General features: G+C 51.6%; 1 protein-coding gene across 1 annotated transcript in view; it reads right to left on the bottom strand.

Annotated features, from left to right (window-relative positions):
- Positions 1 to 456: 456 nt before the first annotated feature.
- Positions 457 to 22,436, bottom strand: part of LOC104072839 (kin of IRRE-like protein 3) — a gene marked incomplete at both ends in the record, with an annotated part of 69,713 nt that continues 47,733 nt past the window's right edge. Inside the window, 2 exons of the mRNA XM_009572429.1 lie at positions 457 to 607; positions 4,334 to 4,491. Coding sequence (XP_009570724.1) covers positions 457 to 607; positions 4,334 to 4,491 — 309 coding nt within the window. The remainder of the gene's footprint in view (positions 608 to 4,333; positions 4,492 to 22,436) is intronic.

A 22,436-nucleotide genomic window follows, 5' to 3' on the forward strand; every position in this document is an offset into this window, starting at 1 on the left:
TGGGCCTTATCTCTGCTACTGGCCGTGTCCAGAGATGCTCCTTTCTCAGCCAAAGACATTTGGGATACATCCCTGCTCCAGAGACCCCAGAGGCCTGGATCAGGGCACACAGTCCGTCCACGTGCAACGCCCGCCGGCCACCCAGAGCATGGCAGCTGGTGCTGCTTTTGCTCAAAACCATGGACACGAGATGCAAAAGCAGGGAAGCAGCCTGTCCCCGTAGGTGTTCTTGTCCGTCTGCGCCCCAGGCAGCTCAGGGGAGATGAGATGTCTTGCCTCTGACTTCCCCGTATCGATGTACCAGTAAATCCCAATACAAGGGAAACCCCCAAACCCCAGCATCCCGATCCTGACTGGAGTCAGACCCATGTGGGCAGCCCTGGGGCAGCGATGGAGAGAGCAGGGAGGCTGGGATCACACAGTACCCAGAGGTAGCTCAGCCCGCCGTGTACTCACGCTGGATATCGATGGTGACGGAGGTCTCCTTCCCGCTGGGAATGGCTTTGTTGGTGGCGCGGCAGACGATGCTCTCCCCGTTCTCAATGTCGGAGGGGGCGACGAAAAGGGTGCTCATGATACTCTCCCTCTTCCCATCACGGAGAAGCGTCTGGGGAGGGAGAAACAGAGGTGAGAAAAGGCAGTTTCCTACAGGAGAGGGGCCCCTTGCCCTGGCCAAGAGTCGTGCCAGGCTCTGCACACACACAGCTAGCCCTCGCTCATACGAGTTTCTCAGCCAAGCAACCGCGCTCTGCAATAACAGCTCCTCTGGCTGGAATCTGCCAAGAAGCCTTAGGGGAATAGCACAGACAAATTTCACTGCACTTCCCTGGGAATTGGGCACTTAAGTCCCATCTGCTTCCCTCCAGCCCTGCTGTGCCTAAACCTGGGAATCACAGCTCCAGCGAGATACATGTCACCCTCCATCCCAGGAAAGAGGGAGCCGGGGGACAGATAGGGCAACCGGCTTCTGGAACCTGCTGTCACCTTCTGCACCTATGCCAGGTGAGTGCAAAAAGCTGCCTGGGCCACTTTACGTAGCAATGAGCGGTGATGCCGGCTGCCAGCAGCACGGGACTGATCCTGGCCATGGGTCCCTGGCTGCCGTGCAGTGGTCCAGACCAGCCCATGGTAAACGAACACTTCTCTGGCTCGTGTTGTGCTGGTGATCACTGTGATGGACACCGGAGATCCAAAACCTCGAGCCTGGTACAGCAGTGGTTAACCAGCTCTATCTGCTCAGCCTTGGCACCTTGTTTCTTCCCTGGACTTATCTGACTTTGACTTCCAGCCGTGGTGCCCTGCCATGCCTTTATCGGTGAGCCCCGGGAGCTCTGCCTTATCAAACTCCTAATCCTCCTGCAAGTTCTTACAGACCGTGGTCACGTCACCCTGTAGCCCTGTAAACTAACCTGATCGAGCCCTCGGAGGCTCTCAAGATGTTGCATGGTTTGCAATCTTTTAATCATTCTCTGGGCTTCCCTCTGACCTCTCTCTGGTTTATCAACATCCTCCGGGGACCAGAAATGCCAGAAACACAGCTTTTCCAGCCATTGATAATAGTGGTAAATGCCCACGGATACACCCACCCCATAACTATGTATTTTGGACCCTGCCAGGCAGTTTTTCTCTCTAAGTCTGTATCCTTCAAGTTTCCTCCTCACAACGTAAGACAAGTGCTTTATCGAGTTATAAACATACGGCAGCAAGACTAATGCTTTCACCGCCTGGGTTCATCGTGACACAGCGTTCATGCATACAGGTTTGTGTCTCCGTCAGGCACTAGACAAGGAACGGTGCTGAGAAATTGTCACCACAATCAGCCCAGAAGCTGGGGAGAAGCAGGACCAAGACCTATTAGTACATGATCGTTAGGGCCTGAGTGTACCAACAATCCTTAATTTCCCTGACGAACCTCATCTGGGGCATCTACCCAGGAGTTCTTCACCTATAGGCCCAGGAGCTGTATTTAAGCTCTGGCTCTAGCTCAGGCTCTGCTTTAGGTGTGCTGATGTAGACTGGATTTTCTGGCTTGACCTCAGAGCTGTCTCATGACTATGGACTTTCTGGAGCTTGCTGTGTTGTGGTTGACCCTGCTACCACCACCAAACCCGCTTTGGTGCGAAGGATGCTGCCCTGTGCTTGCTTTATTGTCACCCTGTGTGCCCTTCCCTTGTGGAACAGCCCCACTTTTGGTGCTGAGGATGTGGTGAACCGCAAGCCTTCATGGGACCTTCCCCCATGGTGCCCCTGAGCTCTGGGTTAGCCTCCAAACCCTGCAGGATCCTATAATACCCTCTATGGCTATAGGGACCATTCTCTGTCCCCTTCAGTAGGGACCAGGGTAAGTATGGGGTTTTCAGTCAGCTGTGGCTATTCTGCACTGCCTGGCTGTGATTGCAGGGGGGCTGCATATTAATCAGTTGGTGGATTGGAAATCCAGAGCAACAAAGAAATTATCACTCAGTATAAATGGCTTCAGGCAATCAATAACCTGAACAGTGTTTCTTCTTGGTTGACTGGAATATCTGGATAAAATGAAATCTGAGTTGGGTTTTAGTTTTATTGAAAAAGCAGAAAGAGGAAAACTGAAGAATGATCGTAAAGGGAGCCTCAAAAGGGAAAGATTTCTCAGACCCCCAAAAAATCAAAACTTGCCATTAAAAAAAATGCTAAAATTGGCCATGAGTTTTTCTGAAGGGCGTTTTTCTTTTTTAACATTTCACAAAGTTAAGGCAGTCACAAAAATGGTCAAGTTAGGGTTTCTTGTGCATGTGTGGGGACTGTGGTGCTTGAGGTGATGAGCTCTGACGCAGCTGGTGCTGGCTGACCACCCCTGGGCATGCCTAGCCCCGGAGCATCGCTTTTCCCTGCTCGTGGCAGGGAAGCATTTGTGGAAGGGCTTCATGAAAAATCTCCAGTAAGTCAGGAGAAACTGAGGTTCAACATCACCAGATCAGTCAACACCATCCCTGCTTCCCCCACGCAGAACAGGACTCCCCTTCCAGACCATCCCTGACAGCTGCTTAAAATGCCATGGAAATCTCTGTACTGCATGGGAGATGGAGCTGCAGCCTGAAAGCTCTGCTTCAGAAGATTTTTTTTTTTGTTGGAAATATTTTAAAGAAAAATAAAGGAGGGGCATTCTTTCTTCTCTGACAGCCATCACTTGTGGGTCTGAAAGGGAAAGGGCTTAAATGTTGGCTCCCTGGGGCCAGGTCTGAGCAGTCTGCAGTGGAGAGGAAGGCTTGGGTTGAACAGAGTAAGTTATAAACAACTGCATGTCAATGGCCTGGGTTTTAATTAATTCCACTTGATTTGAGAGAGGAGGAGGTCAGTTCTCTCTGGCTTTAATTAGTGCTGCCTCTTGCATTGCACAGAGGGAGAAGGGGCAATTTCCCCCTCTGTTCACACCCATCAGCTACAAGGAAGCAGCTCGGCTTCAGCTGAGATATCAACGTGCTCTGCAGGGTGACAGGGAGGAGGAGAGGAGGGAGTTTTGCCTCCTCTGCTTTTCCAAGCAGATCGGGATGTTGCTGGGTGGAGGCTTCCCAGTGGTAGCAAAGGGTGAAATGTTTATTAAAAGATCTTCAGGAGCTTGAGAGGAATGCCTTTGACTCCTGACTTTGAAGTTTGCTTGCATTACAAATGGCTGCAAACTGACCCATTTTATGTCTCGAATTGTGTTCTTTAGAAATTTTCATTAGAAATGTCAAGTGTTACTGAATCTTTAGCACTTACCAGACATCAGGCATTTATAAACAGGAGAACATGCGGGTACGCATTCTGAGTACACTCTTGATTGCTCTTTGATGTTTTTCCTTTATGACCCAATAAAGGCTTTCCGTTTAAATTAAAAAATGCCAACAACCCTGACAATTTTCCATGGAAAATTGCAGTTGGAGGAGGGGACATACGTCACTGCAACCACCTTTCGATCCGGAGGTTCTGCTAGAGCCAAGGCCAGGTCCGTGCTGGCTGCGTGGTGCTGTACACAATATTAACACCACACTCAGGTGGGATTTTGGGGGGAAAAGTGGGCATGCCAGGCAATTATAAGCTGTGAGAGGGTACAAAAAGCCAGCCAGATTCAGAGCAGAGCCCATTTTGGTGACAGTTTGTAGTTTCTCACTTGCATCCTCCTGACTGTTTTCCTCCCAGCTTCTCCATCGGGAAGGTTGTACGGGGTGATGTAGGGTGAGAGTGCCAGCTCTGCAGAGCTGAAGGCACTGCCCTAGATGTTTTGGGGCTGTGTGAAGAGTAGCGCCAGGCCTGGTACACCTTTCTGAAGCAAGGGAAGAGCACAGCGCACGTTCCCCGCCCCATCCTGCCTCACCTTGGAGTAGGTGGCTCCATTGATGACTTCTCCTTTCCGCATCCAGATGATGGAGGCTGCTGGCTTGGCGTTGTCTGCATGGCAGGTCAAGTTGAGGGGGTCCCCTGCTCTCAGGCTGATGATGGGCCCCCCCATAATGACAGGATCGTCTGGAGGAACTGCAAGGAAAAAGCACAGAGGAGACAATGTCATTTGCTAGCGTTAAACCAACCTTCCTGGAGTTACCTGTGGGGTCTGGGCTGCAGGACTGGACTGTGACCTCTCAAAGCTCCGCAGCTGGCTTTGATGTGGCTGTGGCAGCATGCAACCCCATCTTACCACGTTATAGCCGGCTTGCCTTTTGCTGCTTACGTGAAAGGTGTGCCCCAGATTTGAACTACAGCAGCAGAAACTGGCTGAAGTTTTAGAGGGGACACAGGCCAGGTGGCTGCCTGAGCTTTGCAGTAATATGAAGGATCAAGCCTGTGGTAGAGAAATCCACCAAGGGCTACTAAATACTCAGAAACACCTCTGGCCCAGGGTGTCCCTGAGCTGCAAACTGGATGGAGAGTATTTGAAAGAAATATCCCTGCTTGCTGGCCTTGTTCTTCTGTTTCTCCCCAGGCAACTATAACCGGCTGCTGCTTGGACACAGGATACGGGGCTCGGAGGGGCTTTGGTCTGACCCCTGTTCCTCTGACTGCAAATTAGAAGGTAGGTGAGAGTGATTTGGAGGAGAAGGGCAAGGGAGCTGGGTTTGGACCGTTACTTATTGCACTCAGGGGGGAACAGCTTATTATGGGCATCAGGAGTGTGGTTTCCAGACCGCCTTTGAAGCGGGCTCCCGTGCCAGCCCTCCATCACAGAGGGATGGAGGAACCCCTGAGCGCTCCCTCACCCTGCTTTGATTTCCCTGTCGCATTCTCTCATCGCCTGTGCTGCTGCCTTGCCGCGCAAAAGGTTGCGAAACTCCTCTCATTCGGTCAGACTCCCTCTCACCGCGGTGAGCCTTTTAAGCATCTCCCTCTGTGAAAGCAGATTTTGCTGGGGATGTCAAGGAGACATTTAAGATCTCAACCTTCCTTTGAAGCCACCTCAGCCTGACAGCCTGTGTGAGGCTGCATCCTCATTACAGGACTTGGCTTCGCTGGTATCCCGCAGCCCCTGGGCATCTGTTTCTTGTGTTGAGAAGCACTTCGTGCCAGAGACAAGGAAGGATGGAAATAGGGAAGCAGGAGATGAGGGGCACCTGAGCATGGTCTCCTCTTTTGTGACTAGCTTTTGAAGCCTGGCATCTCTGAACACCTCCAGCGTGGTAAGAGATGGGAAATTCAGCTGGAGAGAGGGGTTGCCCTTCCGTCCTGCAGAGATGACCTTTCGTCCCCACTACCCTGCTGGGGTCTGCTCTAGCCAAGACCTGCTCTGAAGACGGAGAGGTCTGTACAGCTGTCAGCCTAGCTCTTCCCAACCAGAGCCTTTGGACAATGAAATACAGGTCTTGCTACAGATAGACATGTTGCCCAGCCACCTCGTGGCCTGTTTCAGGAGCTCTTGGGGCCCACGCAGCATTGGGAAGCCAGCAGAGATGTGGAGGACACGGTGGAAAGGCATCCCCGTCGCAGCCCCTCTTGCCCAAGCAGAAGAGCTCATGCTAGCAAAGGGTGTAGGAAGAAATTGCTGCTTCAAACCCAGCTCAGGAGCAGGTGACAAAAGCCTCCTTACCCTTCAGCATCCTTACTGAGGGGATGCAGCTGGGGGAAACCTGCCAATTTTCCACCAAAGTGGAGCTGCTTTCGTTACAAGTCAGCGCTGTTTCCCCCCTCCCTGAGCTGGCTGGCAGCAGGCTGAGCCACGCAAAAACGAACGTCGAAGTTGGGCTCTGAAATCCCCAGCTCTGCTTCTGCTCCTGAGCTGCCCCGGCATTTTAGCTGGCCGAGAAATATTTAAAAACTCTTCGCTGGCTCTTCCAGCGCTGGGTTGAATTCAGGAGATGGAAAAGGGATTATGTTCCTTGACAATTCAAAGGTGGCTGCCTGCATCGGCACAGGATTTGTAGGCAAGGCAGATGTGCTGGTTGCACACAAGGCTGGTCACATACACATCTGCCAAACGCTGTGAGTAATGGGATTTTTCAGCTCAGTGGGTGGAACCCAGGGACTGGGGTGGGAGGGGAAGCTTTTCTACATGGATCCAAAATGTACTTTTTTTTCAGGCTACAAGAGGGAAAAAAATGTGAAAAATCTGTGGTTTGGGTTAGTTGAAATGCGTCAGCCCCTGAATATGAAAATGTGGAAAATTCTGCTTAATTCTGATGCTATTTAACTATTAAGGAAGGATTTCTTTCCACTTTTTGAAAAACCACCCCTTCATTGGATGAGTTTATACTGTTTTTAAAAAAGCACGATATTTTTCAAATTTTTTTTCCTCTCACTGAAGCTGTTAATTGAATTTGACCTCAGCTTGTAAAATATTGGAAATTCATCTTGTGGAGCAGGGAAAAAAAACCAACCCACATGGCTTTCTCTGAAAAGCATCTCAGAATTAAATGAAGGGACTTTTACGGTGGGTTGTTTAATACTCCTGTCCCACTGGCTGACATCTGAAGGGTTTTTTTTGCAGTCACTGGCTTAACATCACCCCCTCAAAGCAGTCCAGCCTGTCCCTTAGCTGCCCATGAAACCTAGGGGACATGGGACAGGGAACAACCTCATGCATGGAACCACTTGTCTTCCCTGTGCCAGAAAACCTTGTTTTCTAACCTACTGTTTCCCTCTATTGGATTAGCAGCAAGACTCGGGGAGCTGCTTAAGGAGCTGAGAAGGAGAGAGAATGGGTCCTGATTACATCTTCCCAAGGAAGTGGTTATCATCCCCCAGTTATTCATGGAGCCATGAATTATTGATGGTCTCCAGGCTCACTAACCACGGGATCTGGCTGGGGAGGAGAAGGTCTGATGAATAGGAATCAGCAATGTCTCTCAACAGCTCTAACTTCTGCAAAACGAAGGATGGATGTATTCTTTCCCCAAACTCAAACTCCAGCCTAGGAAAGGAAGAGGAGGAAGAGAAGAATGAAAGATAAAAAGAGAAGAAAGAAGGGAAAGCAAGAAGCCAGTAGCATAGAGCCATGATACATTATTCATCCACTGTGCTCCCAGGATTGGTTATTATTATAAGGCACCACTACAGAATCCGGTCTCCTAATTTTTAATCACATAGATGTAGAAGTGCTAACCTTTCTGATTAATGCAGGGATATAAATAGGAAGAGTTGTTTGGGATTGTGGGGGGTGGTTATTCCTGACAGCAAAGAAAATGGCGTTAACCTTTACAAGTCTGGAAAGTTTAAATAGAGAATGAAAGAGAAGGGATCCATGATGGCTCAAGCCCACCAGAGTAGGAACAAACCAGAGAGATGGACGGCATGCAGCTGCTTGTGGGGTGGGACTCCAGAGAGATTATCCCCAAATGGACGTTGCACTGAGACCTTCTGGGGTGGGAGGTGAAATGCCCCAGCAGAAGGTCTCCTGTTCCTCACAGTGCACTCAGCTGGAGAACCGTTCTTTTCTTCCCTGCAGACAAAACTTTCCAAAGAAACCATGACAAGCTTCTCCCCATCAAACCCCTGATTTTCTGTCAACACACAGGGCTTGCCAAATATTTTTAAACCAGCCTTGGACAGGCATTAATCTCTTCTCCATAGCTGTGGGCTGCTTGGATGGGTAAGGACAGCTTGGGGTCTCTGCCCCTTGCCCTTTGGAGAGCTTTGGGAAAACCACGTTTTACAGCACATCAGCATAAAGAAATACAAACAAATGAGCGTTGCTCTTGGGCTGTGCGTTCACCAACTTCTTAAATTAGATGGCTAGTTAGAGGCTTTCCTACACACAGTCCTGCCCTGCAAGACTTAACTGTATGATTAATCAATGAGACCACGCAGAATTATTCAGTGCTGAACTAATACCCCAGCAGCTTTGGCTAAGAAATAACATAGATGTCTCTAAACGCTCCTGTCAGCTGGACAACGTTGTGGCGAGCAGACAGATCCTCAATTATTAGCAATATTTATTGAGATAACAAGATTCTTCAGGCAGGAGTCAGCTCCTGGAAGTGGAGAATGCAAAAAGCCCTCCAGGCACCAGCACTTCTTCCTAATTAACGCCGACTGCTTCTTTTTTCTTCCGTTGATGTGGCAGGTACCTCCTTGCTGTTGGGTTTGTGTAACAAGCCTCCTCTTCTTGGGACAGTGTTAACAGATTGAACCCCAAATGCTCACTGGTGGGGAAGGATCGCCCAGCTGCAGTGCTGGAGAGGCAGATACTGAGCAGCCCCTGAGGACTGCTCTGAGCCATGTATCTGCAAGTAACGTTCAGCTGATGTTAGACTCGGCACAAGTGTCCCCCTGAGGAATGAGATCCCTGGGGTAAGGCATCGCTGATGCATTGCTCATCTTCCCTATGGGGTCTGTGGCACTCGAGGCTCTGGGCTCATCTCACATGTGTGTGAAGCAAATAAGATGCTCTTGGTGATCACGACGTGCTACAAACCATTGGAAGCTGCTTCCTAGCCCCAAAGCTGGGAGTCTAAGTGTAGACCAAAAGCATCCCCAGTCCTCCACAGTGGTTTGCTACCAGTACGTGGTGGGCCAGCTGCCTTCCAGTACGAGGTGGCACTCGGCGAGAACATGAGGCCCCATGGAGATGACGAAGCCAAGCCGAACAAGGGTATGTTTGCTCCTGTATTTTGACCCTACAGTGAGGAAAGCCTGGGGAGCCCCAGGGAGACAGCCTGGAGGGATTCAGGTGGCTCAGCTGACCCTCTTGCGCAGCAAGGCTGGATCTGGAAGCTCTGGCGAAGTGTTTGTGTATTCAGGCATCGCAGGCTTGTCAAAGAGGCATGTTTGCCTCTTGTAGACAAGTCAAGCTTATGAGGGCATCATAGTACACTTGCTCTGGGTGACTGTACCCAGGCGCTGCCCTGATCCGCATCAGCTGCTTGCTGTGTGGAAGTTTTTGCAGTAGAAACTCTGCAAAGAGTGTTTTCCTTTGCAAATCCACTCTCTGCTCCACGCTGGGGCATTTTGAGTCCAGGTTTGCTGGCTGGCGAGGTGCTTGTGAAAGAAGCAGGATTCAACCTGCAGCCTCTGTGGTCTCCTTACCTTCTCAGGAAGATCCTGTCCTGCTCTAAAAAGGAGTAGGTACTTGTCCTCTGCAAGTGGTCGACACAGCAAGAGTGGCAGGGTGTGACTTTGACAATAAGCTTGGTGTTAATGATCTTCAGCAAAATGATGAGTTAATTAGCTGCTGTATCATGTCTGTGCTCCACTTGGGACTGGCACATCCTCTCCTCTTCTTGATAACTGCAGGGAACTGCCTCCTCTTCGAAACCAACGTCTGCTTTCCCGGCCAGCTTTGGGGGTTTTGCAGAGGCCAGTGGTGTTGCTCTGCAAGATGCTCCTGAGATCTTTGGGGGGTTTGGCCACACTCATGCATGTCAAACTGAGTTTGGGACAGACACAGAGAAAGGCTGTGGAAAAAAAAAGCTTTCCTACCCGGTGAGATCAGAATAGATTGGCTTGTTTAATTTGGCAAAATGAAGGCTGGGAGACTATGACTGGTTGCAGTGGAAGAACTGAGGGAAGGTTGGGAGAAGATGAGGGGAAAAAGCAGGAAAATCTGGACACCGGGGAAGAAAGAAGGTTCTCTCTTTCCTCAAGTATCTAGGATAGCTTCCCAAGAAGAGGAAAAGGGGCTAGAAAACAAAACTGCTTTCAGGATGGAGCTTGCTACACTGGATAAGAGAATCCCCTTATCGGGATTGTGTTTCTGGCAGTAGTTTTCCAGCAGACTGCCTAGGGTCTCACTGTATTATCAAGCCTGAAGGCTACAAATTGTGAGAGCCTAAACCACTGCAGAGCAGCTTACAGCTACACGAATGTTTAGCTTTTCATTTATCAGGACTTTACACATTTAGGATTCAGATTTCCAGCAGCTCTTCAGAGCTAGGAAGGATATAAACAGGCTCTTAGGTTTTGTCCAACACTTTAAAGGCTGAGATTTCGCTGTGTCTGAGTGCTGTCACGGGTTATGTTTTTCAGGGCAGCACTAACTGAAGACTTATGGCAAATCTGTGGGGCTCGGTGACCTGAGCTCTGGAGGAAACCTACTCCTGGACTGCAATTGCATCTTCCCCCTCAACCATCTTGACATGCATCCATTCTACCTCTCCCCTTCCCGATGCAATTAGGATTGCAATCCCTTTGCAGATGAGGAGCTTTGGCAGGTAAGGAAAAAGGGACAATAAAGAGCAAGCCGTCTGAGTTTGCAAACGGGGTCAGTTGCAGGGCTGAGAGTCCTGATTCCAACTCATAATATTCCCTCCTCCAAGCACGACTGGCCAGATCTTCCTTTGCATCCTACATCTGAAACCTGGAGATCATTTCTGTCTGCAGGCTGCCCAGCAGGATGAGGCTCAGCCCTTCTGGAAGGAAAACAATCAGCGAAGCTGCCCGTGTCCTCCTTCCCTACCTAAGGCAGGCTGAAAAAATTCAGTCCGTGTTGCGCACTGTCAATTTAGAGAGGCCACGCTGGCTACGGTGCCAACGCTGGCATTGCTTCAAAGCGTACAGCCTCCCACCCACGTGCTGCCAGCCTCTGGCCCTGCTGAGATTGGCGTGGGATGGAAAGCTGGTCGCTTGGAGGACGCCTACATGACTGGTACCCTTCCTGCATCTCTTCCATGCCGAGCCCTGGCAGGGTCACCCACCCTGGGAAGGGTGCAAACGGGATGGGGCTCTCGTATGGCAATGGCACGGTCCATGCAATGTGGACAAGTCTTAACGAGCTGCCTCAGAGTCCTTGCTAGGCCGGGAAGGGATAACAAGATGGGGGATGTTATGTCTGGAGGTCTTCTGCTGTCCCTCCGTGTCCAGCCCGCATCTACCCCTGCCTGATGCTGCTCCGCTGCTGGAGCTCTGCTGCCTCGTTCTTCTCGCTGACCCAAGGGAGCTGAGCCTGGACAGCCTGAAAAATGTCAGGGCAGCTGCGGGTGCCCTCGGAAAGGCGCCCGGCTGCTGCCGAGTGAAGAAGGAGAGGAAACAGATGCAGACGAACAGCACAGCCTGGGGAAAACACGCTAAAAAATAAATCAAAAGAAACAAGGGGAGCAGGGAGAAAAATAGTGATGAAAGTTTAAATAGTGCATCTCTTTCTCAGTCCTATTTGTCTAGTGGCACTTCAGGGTGCGTGTCTGAGCGGGAGGGAGGGTGGCTGGTCGCCAGCAGTGATGCCTCCTCTCCGTCCCGAGTGTTCGCAGAGCGATGCTGCCCTGGCAGCTGGCGGAGGGTGACAGCTCAGCACCCAAAGCACCCTGCATCCCTGTTTCCCTCCTGTCCGTCTGTCTCTGCAGCCGAGTGTGAGGCAGGGACCCTCCTCACATTAAGAAGCTCGCGGGAAACAAACTGCTAATATTTCCTAAAACTTATTTTTTTCCCCCCTAATGATTTATCTCCGTTTCCATCCAGCCACTGGAAGTCCCACATTTTCTAGATTTCTTTGGGTCAGTGGGCTGGATTTCTGCGGTGGAATGGTGTCCTGCTGGAGAATGCAGATTCCTCAAACGCAGAAAAGCTTTGCGGAGGTGGCTTCATTGAATTGCGGCAAAGCTCTGCCTGAACTCGCCAGCTCAGCTCCGCTTTCCCACTCTCTGCCCAGGAGGGGCTGATCTTCCCCCACCAAATCCCTCTCCAGGTCATGTGGAGGACTATCGCTGTAATACCCTTTTGCTTTTTCAAGCTGAGGGGGAATTTGGTCCTAAATTCTTTCCTAGAGAGTGTTTTAAATATTTGATTTTCATGTCGGATTGGAATTAAACCCAACTTCAGAGTTCTGAAATCCTTTGTGAGACCTGACTCTGGTCTGACTCTGGGCCACATCCATTTTTTGGAGAAAACACGAGCAGATCTGACACAGGATAAGTGAGCATTTGTATTCTACTGAAAAGCCTTTCATATGAGGGGGGGGGCGGAAAAAAAGAGTTTTGGCAAACCCCTCCAAGTTTTAATAAACAGCCAGATGCTGTGCCTGCAGGCAGACAGGTCGCTGGCCGGGTATTGATGATTTACTTGAAATATTCTCTCCGCAAAGAGTAAGAAATTTAAAATTTCCTCTTCCAGTTGAAAGGGAAACACAACCCCAGCAAATATACTGCGTTTGCCAGTTCCTCATTTAATTCTCCCAATCAAGTCAGTGTTTGGATGGATTGTGTCAACAGGTACTGCCAAGCCCTAATTTGGGTCCTGAAGTCTTCGGAGGGAGCTGTTTTGCTTTGCTTGTGTCTACGATAAGTTGCCCTGGCTCTCCTTAAACCGAAGGGTATTGCCGACGACTGAGGAGAGAGGTGGATGCGTGACCTGTGGCAATCGTGAGTAATGGCTCCAATTCTGCCTGTCAGCGGATGGAGGAAGGTCGGGATAAAGCGTCCCAGATGTGTTGTGAGGGGTGGGATAGGAATGGAGGAAAAATGATCTGCCCAGCTGGCCTTGTTACCACTGTAATAGTCAAATTCATTAATATGATCCCTTGTTGCACAGGGAACTGCCCATCTCAAAGAGGGGAAACCGAGGCACAGATAGACTATGTGGTCTGCTTAACCGCAAGTGAAGTCACCCTGACTCCCAGGCTTTCCCAGCTGGATCAGCCCCTTGTCCCTGCCCCTCTAAGCCCCACCGCTCTGCCCAGCTGCCCCGAGACCTACAGCAGTCCGGTGCTGGGAGCAGGGCAGGACCCCCATCTGCTTCGGAGGGAGGGCAGCGGGCTGCGGTTTGGGGACCCCGCACGGGACTCCACAAAGGCTGCAGCACCTTCAGCACTCCTCCACTGGGCTACAGTTTAAGAGACCTTTAGGGGTGATGTTAAAACCAAACAGCCCAGCGTTGCGTTCGCCCGTCTCGGAGCCAACAGGCTCCTTGTCAGCCAGCAGGCTCGGAGAAGGAGCAGGGACCTGGGGGGTCAAGTCCCCAAGCCCACGGGCACCAGGGAAGAGCCGTACTGCAGAAAGGTCCTCCAAGCACATCCCTCTTGACCGCAAACCACCTCAGGTACCCTCCCACAAATAAAAATACAAAGGGCTAAAGCAAAAGACTTGCAAAAGGGACTGGTGGCATAGCCTGTCTCCCCTCAACTGTAGGATATGCCTGAACCTTCTCCTGGAAGGGGGGGATAGGCAGGAAAATCATTATCTACCCAATGTAGGCCAGCAGCCCCTGCCTCCTCCTCCTCCCCCTGCGCGCGCGGCTCCTGGGTGCAGACTGACAGATCAGAGAATGCAGGCGAAAAACGGAATTCATTATTTTTCCCGTATGTCAGATATTTTCAAATTGTTAAAAAAAAAAAAAAACAAAAAAGAGGAGGATTATTATTGTTCCTTAAAAAAAAAAAAAAAAAAAAAAAGGAGGAGTATTACTTGGCGTTAAAAAAAAATAAAAAAAAAAAAAAAGAAAAGAAAAAAGGGAAGAAAGTACACTCTGGAGCAAACCCCATGAGCTGGCCCCCTCCTTCAGCCATCTGCTGTTGGTGGGAGCTGCTCTTAGATCTCACCTTCTGCAGGATGGGATGGGAGAAATCCTGCCTGCCCCGGCGAGGTTCAAAGGCCCGAGCCCCGTCGGAGCCATGTTGCCCGCTTCTCCCCTGCACGTGGGGTGCTTGCCTATTACCGAGAGCAGGTCTCATCTGCAGAGCGTTGGGTCCCTGCCGCTCTCTGTGCAAATTTATGGCACTCAAATTGGAAATAAATGCCCGCTGTGCGACCGTCCTGGTGTGCTCGCCGGGCACGTGTTCCCAGTGCCCAGGCGCCGTTGGTCCTGGAGAAACCAGGAGGTACCACAAAAATACTGTGACGCAGAGCACAGCTGGAAGAAACGGGAGATTGGGACTCAATTTAAGATTAGGGGCTTGATTATCTGGATCCATCTTGAGGCTGCAAACACCTTGACATCCGTCGGCCAACATCCCTACTGTTAATTAGCCACTGGTATGTACTATCCTAATGGCAAGTGCTGAGCCCTTACAGGGACAGGAGACCCAGCACAGCTGAATCCTGCATTTCCCTTCAGGTGGGCTTTGCTGGGAGCCCAGTGCACCAGCAAAGCAACACATGAGTAAGGTAATGAGCTGAAAGGGGAAGGACTCATCCCTCTCCCCTGGTATCCAGAGCTGGGATGGCATCACCTCCCACTGCTCAGCACCAGGAAAAACTCCCCATCTCAGTCCACGTCCAGGAAAGACGGTGGGTGGGAGATCCCCGGGGATGGGCACAGCCCTTCCCCGCTCCCTGCAGGGTGAGGATAGCAAGGGGAGGTTTGTTTCTCGAGCCTTGCTGCATCTCCAGCCTCAAACCTCTGGGCTCCTGCCTGGTTTTCAGGGGCAAAAAAATAAAAAGGCGCTTGTGTTTCCAGCTCAGTAGCTAACTTTCACTGTCGTGTCCCCGGCGCTGACGCAATCGCCCAGTCCCAGAGGCTCTCTGCCCTCCCCTCTCCGGGTGGCATTTCTCAGCCTTGCCCAGCTGGGATTTGCAGGTACCTGGTTTCAGGGGGCTGAGCTGGCCTCGGATGGTGGAGAGGAGCCCTGCCTGCTCCCACCGACGCCGGGCACTCCGTCACTTGATTGAGAAATCACAGGCGTGCCTTGTCATGCCTAGACTGCGATTTGAAGAGGTTTTTTCTACTTTGAGTCTGGGAAGATTGATTTTATTATTTTTTTTCTCCTCTTTTTCTTAAAGGCCACAGCTTTATCACATGCTCCCCTTTAAACCATGCCTACCCCCCAAAGCAGTTGCTGTCACTGCTTTTCTCACCTCCAGCCTAGGGCCGGAGAAGGAGGCAGAAAGCTTGGATCTGGCTGCTGGGATTTGTCACCGAGAAAGCTGGCAACAGGAGCCGGGTGAGAAAAGGCAAGAGTTAGGCCAGGCTAGGAAAAATCCCCCCGGCACTGCCCATGCCTAGGACGTGAGCTGTTACTGCTGTTTCATGGATGCATGATGCTGGTTCAGTTGTTCCTGTGGTTTCTCCCTCCCAAAGCTGGCCACAGGAGCGGGGTGAGAAAAGGCAAGACCTTAGGCCAGGCTAGGAAAAATCCCCCCGGCACTGCCCATGCCTAGGACGTGAGCTGTTACTGCTGTTTCATGGATGCGTGATGCTGGTTCAGTTGTTCCTGTGGTTTCTCCCTCCCCGCTGTCCCCAGCTGTTTGCACAGCAAACGAATCAAACTGAAGGAAAGGACGAAGATGTTTCACCCCCGTTAGCTTCGGGCGACTAGGAAGGGGAGCGCGTAGGATTTTAGGCTGTTGCCTGCCCTGAGAAGGCTCTCCATGGACACGTTGGGTTAGACCTGCCAGCCGCTGGGAAAGCTCCTGTCTCACCTTTGCAGCTTGGCACCAATGACAAGAAGATCTCGACTCAACCATCCCTACTTGGGGACAGATACTTGCTCCCAAGCGCTGAGCACCTAACTTCAGCACAGATTGAGTCTGGAGGGATGGAGAGGCTTCCAGGACCTCAAAGCATGGCTGTCTGTGATGGAGACAGGCTAACGCAGGATCAAATGAGGATAGATGGATGTGGGGTGTTGCCTACAGCTAATATCTACGCTGTGGCTGTTGGAAACAAAGTACAGCCGTGTCTGATCTATCCCTTTCCAGCACCTATCAGCCCGGGCCAGGGCAATACTCCTGTTTGCAGGTCAGCAATTGGGAGTCCTTGGAGATTCCTCCTTCCTAGGTGGGAACGGGCTGCACATCGCATTCAGCAATGCTCTTTCCAGCCTCCGTCAGGGAAGATTCCCGCTCAGATCCCTGGCCCTGCTGCGGAGGAGGAATCCAGGGCAGCTCACGCCAGGGAGGCCCACCGGGGAGATGGAAATATGGTGCTTAGCAGTTGCCTTGTGGTAGCACCGAGACAAGGACAACACGCGCAGCGGTTAGCTGGGAGCGGAGAGCTTTGATCTGGGTACCAGCCGAACCCTCCTGGGTGTAAGACGCCATCAGAAATAATAAATGAAGGCCTTAGAAAGAGACTAATCTCCTGCCACGTCCCAGATCTGTCAGCACTATTCTTCGCTCCCATCTCCCCAGTACTGCGGCCGTGCAAAGCAGCTGGACTCAAACCCACCATTGCATCCAGGGGGTTCTAGCAGGGTAGAAAACACTTCTTGCTCGACACAACTGGCCCGAGTCTCTTAGGCAGCCTCTCACACCCCAAATCCTCCTGCTGCCGTGCCGAGGAAGGTCCTAACCCCACTCCCACCTGCAGGACAGCAGGACTCCTGCGGCACGCCGAGCTAACCGGCTGCTAAGTCAGCCCTGTCGCGGCTTTCCTTGTGCAAAAGTGTAATTGCAGCCAGACATCCTGCTCCAGCAAACAAGAAACAACCCCCCCCAGCTATATTTTAAGTGCTGTGCACAGCTCCGCCTTTAAAAAATCAAACAAGCCGACCCACCGATGCTGTTATCTAGACGCCGGGTCCCACGCGGGGCTTGCTGAACGCCAGGGATGCGTGTCCCTAAGTTGCAGAGGTCACGGGCTCTGCAGACCTTCCTTCAGCCGCGGCAGCAATAAAGGCCGAGCAAATTGTTATGGATGAATCCAGCAACCATCAGATGGGGTTTGATCAATGATGTGCTGCAATGCCTTATCTCCGACGCTGGCCGGGGCCAGATGTTTCAAAGGAAACCAAAACCAGCCCTTCCAGGATGGAGCACGATCAATCACAATGTTCCCAGCATTGACACATGTCTGGGTTCTGTCTGAATCCGGTTATCAAGCAGCAGCACAGCTCAATCGCACGCCGTATGGAAAAGGTTCATCCTCGCAGGCGCAAACTTTGAATGCCCTTGTCTGCCCTCCCGTCCCGCAGCCTTTCCTGAGATCATTTATCCTTGCATAAACCGTTAGCAGATCCCCTTTTTAAGACGAAATTACCCAAGTCTTTAAACCTCTGTTCAGAGGGAATTCTCCCGGGCTACTGTTCGCTCTCAGGTCCCCTCTTTGAAGGCATCCCCACAGAGCCAGACCCAGTAATACAGCTTGCCCTGATAGCCTGCAAATTGCACAGAAGTAGAAAAATTGGGTTGCAATGGCAGGAATCCCTCCTGGTGCCTGCTTAAAGCCACGACAGAAGGATCCTGAGAACAACAGTTCTGGTTTTGCTATGTCTCGGTGTTTTTGCAAAGGGTTTTCTCTGAGAGGAACACAAAGATACAGGTGTCACCCCATCCTTAGAGACAAGGGTGCACGTGCAGCTTCAAAAAAAACAACCCCAAACCCCAAATGGGAGATTTTAAGGGAAGTAAAAGGGTGAAAAAGCAATGGGTAGGTTTCCCGGGCTTCGGCCCTCTAAAAACAGTGACAGCCTTAATAGAAATGGTTGGGTTTGTGGGAGAAGACCAGATGAAAAGACGACAGTGAAAAGGGACTGGGAAGAAAGAGCTAACAAAACAAGTTGAGCTAAAGCAACTGCAGAAAGGAGCAGAGCTGAGCTAACTGCATCCTCCCTGCAGCACGCGGTCTCCTCCCAGCCCATCCTGCCAGCCGGACCCTGACCCTCACGGAAGAAAATGGTACGTCATGGTTTCCTACCACCCCCTGATAAATTGATTTTGAAAGATGCTTTGCTTTATGAGCAGTTTACACCTCGGCAACTGTTAATGGTAAAATAGCGAGATGTGGAAGGTGCTCGTAGGCTCGCTGGGGTGAGGACGTGTAATTCATGAGGTACCGGAGCTCTCCGCTCGCTGCAGGACACGGCGTTGCCTTTCTTGGGGACGTACTACCTAGGGCTGCTCCAAAATCTTCTCCCAACTGTTTTTTTTTCTAAATAGGATATTGATTTTTTTTCTTTTTTTTTTTTTTTTTTTCCCCCCTGATGGAGTGTTTCAGGGAAAATGTCTACTTCGGTGGAATTTTATTCTTTTTTAATTAAGCACTCAACAGCAAAAAGGCAACAACACATCAACAGGGGAAACATTTTGGTCAGGGACTCTCATTCCTCTTGGAGGGCGAGGGTGATGGTGCATCTGAGCGGATTTGGCCTGACCTGAGAAATGAGGCGAGGAGAGAGAAGGGGAGCGAGCGCAAGGTGTCTGAGTGACAACTCCCATGAGTTACTGCAGCAGAAATAGTTACATTTCCTTCTGATTTTTTGGTTGATTTTTCTTTTCTTGCGGTTCTAGATATTCTTCCTCCACCTAACATCTCTGAAACATCATGGGCTGAAAAGCAGCAACTCCCCTAAGTCTGTTCTCCTCCTTAGACCGGAGACATGACTATTTATCCCGATACCGCCTGCGCAAAGCAACGCAGCCAGGACAGCATGAACTACATCTCAACTCCCACCATAGGAGGTATCTGCTCACCAAGCCTGTGCTCAGTTTTATCACAGGTCCGAGCAGAAACGACCCCAGTCAGCCACAGCACAGAGGTCTCAGAGGACACAAGAACAAGCTGGGAGGCGATGCTACTTTTGTTAATGGTGTATCAGCTTTTCATTCCTTGGTGGGGGAATCCGTTTTGAGGTGCTCTACCAGACCTTTCACGTTATTCCTGCTATCCAAAAACACCGAGTGCATGAGGAGCTCTCATTCAGTTTGACCCCCAAGGGCATTAATAAAAGTATATAAGAAAACCATAAATGCCAACAGAAAAATAAACACAAGCACAGGAGCCCTGGCCCATGTCGGAGCCCCATGGCAATGCTCACGGGATGCTGCAGCCCCCCGACTCCGAGCTGGTTTGGGTCTCTTCCCGATACAGCCAAAGAGAGCACGAGCTGTAGGCGCTGCCCGGCCAACCTCGGTCACAGCTATTTTTTCTGGCGGCGGAGGCTGCCCAGCACAGAGCCGGCGGGGTCGGGATGCGTTCCCAGACCCCTGGCAGTCGGACATCCCTGCTACACACTGCTCCCGTGGGATGGGACACGAGCTGTCCCATTACGGCATTGCCGTGAGGAGGGCCGGACCTGCTTCTTAAAATGCTCGGCATGTCCCATCGGCACCAACCCCCTTACGGCCGGACACGTGCCGAGGGCTGCCGGGAGCCCTCGCGTTACACTGCAATAGCTCTGGCGCGGTGGAAGATGGATTTCCCCGGCAGGGCGTACAGATAGAGATGCGACCGGCATTACCAAAAGCATCCATCAAAGTCCCCCTCCTGCCTTCTGAGATTTTAATCACTCGGATCCCGGCTGCTGTCAGACGACGGGGAGAAAGGAAAGGGAAAGGGAAGAGAAAGATGAGAAAGCACAAAGTCAGTTTGTCCGAGGGGGAGCGGCCGGGGAGGGCGAGCAGGGTTTTGTTGCGACGGCTGCCCTGTGTCTGAAGGGGGAAGGCAGGAGAGAAGCTCAGGCTGTGCTGAATGGGAAGGGAACGCTTCTTAGGAATTTAGGCCACTTTTGTCAAACAAGAAGTGCTGAGTTCACATAAAAGGGGAGGTTTGGAAGACGTCAAATCAGACGTTTTGGGTTTTCCCATGCCTAACCTTTCATTTTGGAAAGGCTCACGTGAAATGTGTGGGCACTTTCAGCAACGCAAATCCCTCTGCTGCCCTTTTCCAGCCGAAACGCTTTGCCAGCTTTGACTCACACAACAAATAACTTGCGGTGAACTTACCGGCGATGGAAAAAAAGTGACCCAGCTCTGGACCCAAAGAGGGCTGTGCTCCATCACTTTATGAGCTCTCATTTTGAGACTAGCTGTGCCTTAATGAGCAGAGAGACAGGCAGGGCATGTTGGCCCGGAGACGGAGGGTTAAATGGTGGAGAGCAAGCAAGAAGAGGCAGAAAGCTGGGAAAAAGGGGACCCAAGTGGTGGCTGGTGGGAAAACTGGCTGGGAACGATGGGGTCCTGGCTGGGTGCGTGGGCTCGGGAGGCAGGGGAGTGATGCAAAGCTCCTTCCTTCATTCCCTACTCGTCCCCGTACCACCGCACTGCCGCCGAGCAGGCGGTTCCCAGCTCTGTCCCTGAACCCCCTCCGTTATTAATAACGGCCCAACGGTGCAATTTAACAAGCCTAATAATTAACTGAAAAAATTCATGAGGTTCCAAAGCAGAGAGGCCGCTCAGGGGTGGATGAGGGAGGGCTGGGGAGGGAAGGGAGACGGCGGGAGCCAAGTCCTGCAAGAAGGGAGACCCAAAGCCTGGCTTGTCCCCGCGGGATCAGCCCACCAGCAGCGGATTGAGGGGCAACATCCCACAACAGCCCCTTAGACGCAGGCAGGGGCCCCACGCGAATGCCCAGCGAGCTCCTCGGCAGGAGTGACGGGCAGAGCTCCCTTCTGCCCAGCCTGCTCCCACGGAGCCGGCAGCATCTCGCCGCTCAGAGCTGACCTCTCAGCAAAGTTTTCTCCTTCGCTTTCGAAGCGTTGGAGGCAAGGACGGCACATCGGGGGAACTCCCAGCCCCCAGGCACTTGCCAATCATCCCTGAGACACTCCGGCTAATTATTTTTATCCTTTCTGAATCGTGTGGCATGCAGGAGGTACAGAAAATAGGACATTCTCACCATCTCTCTGTCTCTGGTGTAGGCTAATGGTGCCTGTAAATTGCCGCTCCGTGTCAGGGGATCACTGTTTGTAATGAGGCTGAGTGTCGGAGAGGCTGAGATTTCTGATGGGCTCCACGCTGTCCATGCTTCTTCCTCCCACGCTTTGCTCCGGAGGGGAATTCGGAGGTGTTTTTTCAGTGAGTGAGGATTTTCCTTCCCCTCCTGCCCATCCTCATCCCGTTACTGGGGACGCCGGTGGGAGGGAGGCAGGGGTCTCCACAAATGGGAGATGTATGGACTAGCACGATTTGCAGGCTGGAGTGCCATTTCTTTTCTGGTCTGCAGACCACCACAACAGTCTGAAAAGTAGCCCAGGCAGAAGCAAATAGTAGTTTTGGCTCTGCAGAGCACATATTCATGTTACGCAGGGAAAAAAAAGGTTGTCTCCCCTTTCTGCCTTGCCTAGGGAAGTGGAAAGTGGTGAAGACCAGGAGATGCGTTTGCGCTTTCCCTGGGCTCATACCTCCCACGCTGAAGATTTGTGGTCCTGAAGGCTGGGAATGGTACAAAGTCCTTCAGGAGATGGAGGGCTGTTGAGTGAACAATGCCAGCGGTGGAGGGTTTGCCTGAGCTGGTGGTGGGAGCGAGCTGCGGGTGCTCTCCATGCACAGAGAGCCTACTGAGCTCGCAACGCGGGCTGGGACTGCGGCATTGCACGACCTAGATACCCCGTCCTTGGCGGTCACAGACCCGATGGTCCGCAGCAACGCCCGGGCACGTGAGAGCCTGCGGGAGCTGCGTCCACACACGGAGGAATTCAGGTGGCGAAAACGCAAGGGAGAGGAGAAAGTCCCATCTTTCCCATCTGGTGACAAACGAACCGTCTCTGCTTGTGAATATCTTCAAGCCACTCCAGGCAGAGACAAGAGCTTGTCTGCTGTTTACTCACTCAGAGAGGAGATAAGGTCAGGGAATCACAGTTGGCTTGCTGCAAACCTAGAGGGGAAAGCAAAACTAAATCTGGCAGATGAATTACTCACTATTGACTGTTCTCCTTCTCAATTATTACTCCATTTCACAAGAAACCTCCAAAACACACACAAAAATTTCCACCCGGGCCAAAACGATGCTCTCTCGCAGATCCCACCGCTGCCTCGCCAGCGTGCAGGAGCTGCTGCGAGTCCTTTCGCACAGCTTGAATCAGGGCAGAGCTGGCAGAGACAACCTCCTGGAGAAGGCTTTTTGGAAATGAGTCACTGCCGTTAAGTCGGTGAGACAGGTAGGAAGTCTGCAGGCAGGGATGCCGGGACTCAGCCCAGACTGCCTCGTCACAGCTGGATGCAAAATACCATTTCCATTAGGTTAAGATCTCGAGTAAATTGAAATCAAAGGAACATCTGCTGCTTTTTAATTAAGTTTGTGTTGACACCAGAGGAGGGGGACCATGGATGGACAGACAGAGAGGAAGGGGTTGCAGAGGGGAAGGTGGCTTGACTCACCACAGGCTCTTGAATTGCCCATGGGCAGGAGCCCCGTGCTGGTCCCAGGCTGGTGGCAGCTGGCAGGCACTGGGCATTGCGGTTTGGGCAAAACGA

This window comes from Fulmarus glacialis, unplaced genomic scaffold (genome assembly GCF_000690835.1).
Source record: "Fulmarus glacialis isolate BGI_N327 unplaced genomic scaffold, ASM69083v1 scaffold8752, whole genome shotgun sequence".
Lineage (NCBI taxonomy): Eukaryota > Metazoa > Chordata > Aves > Procellariiformes > Procellariidae > Fulmarus > Fulmarus glacialis.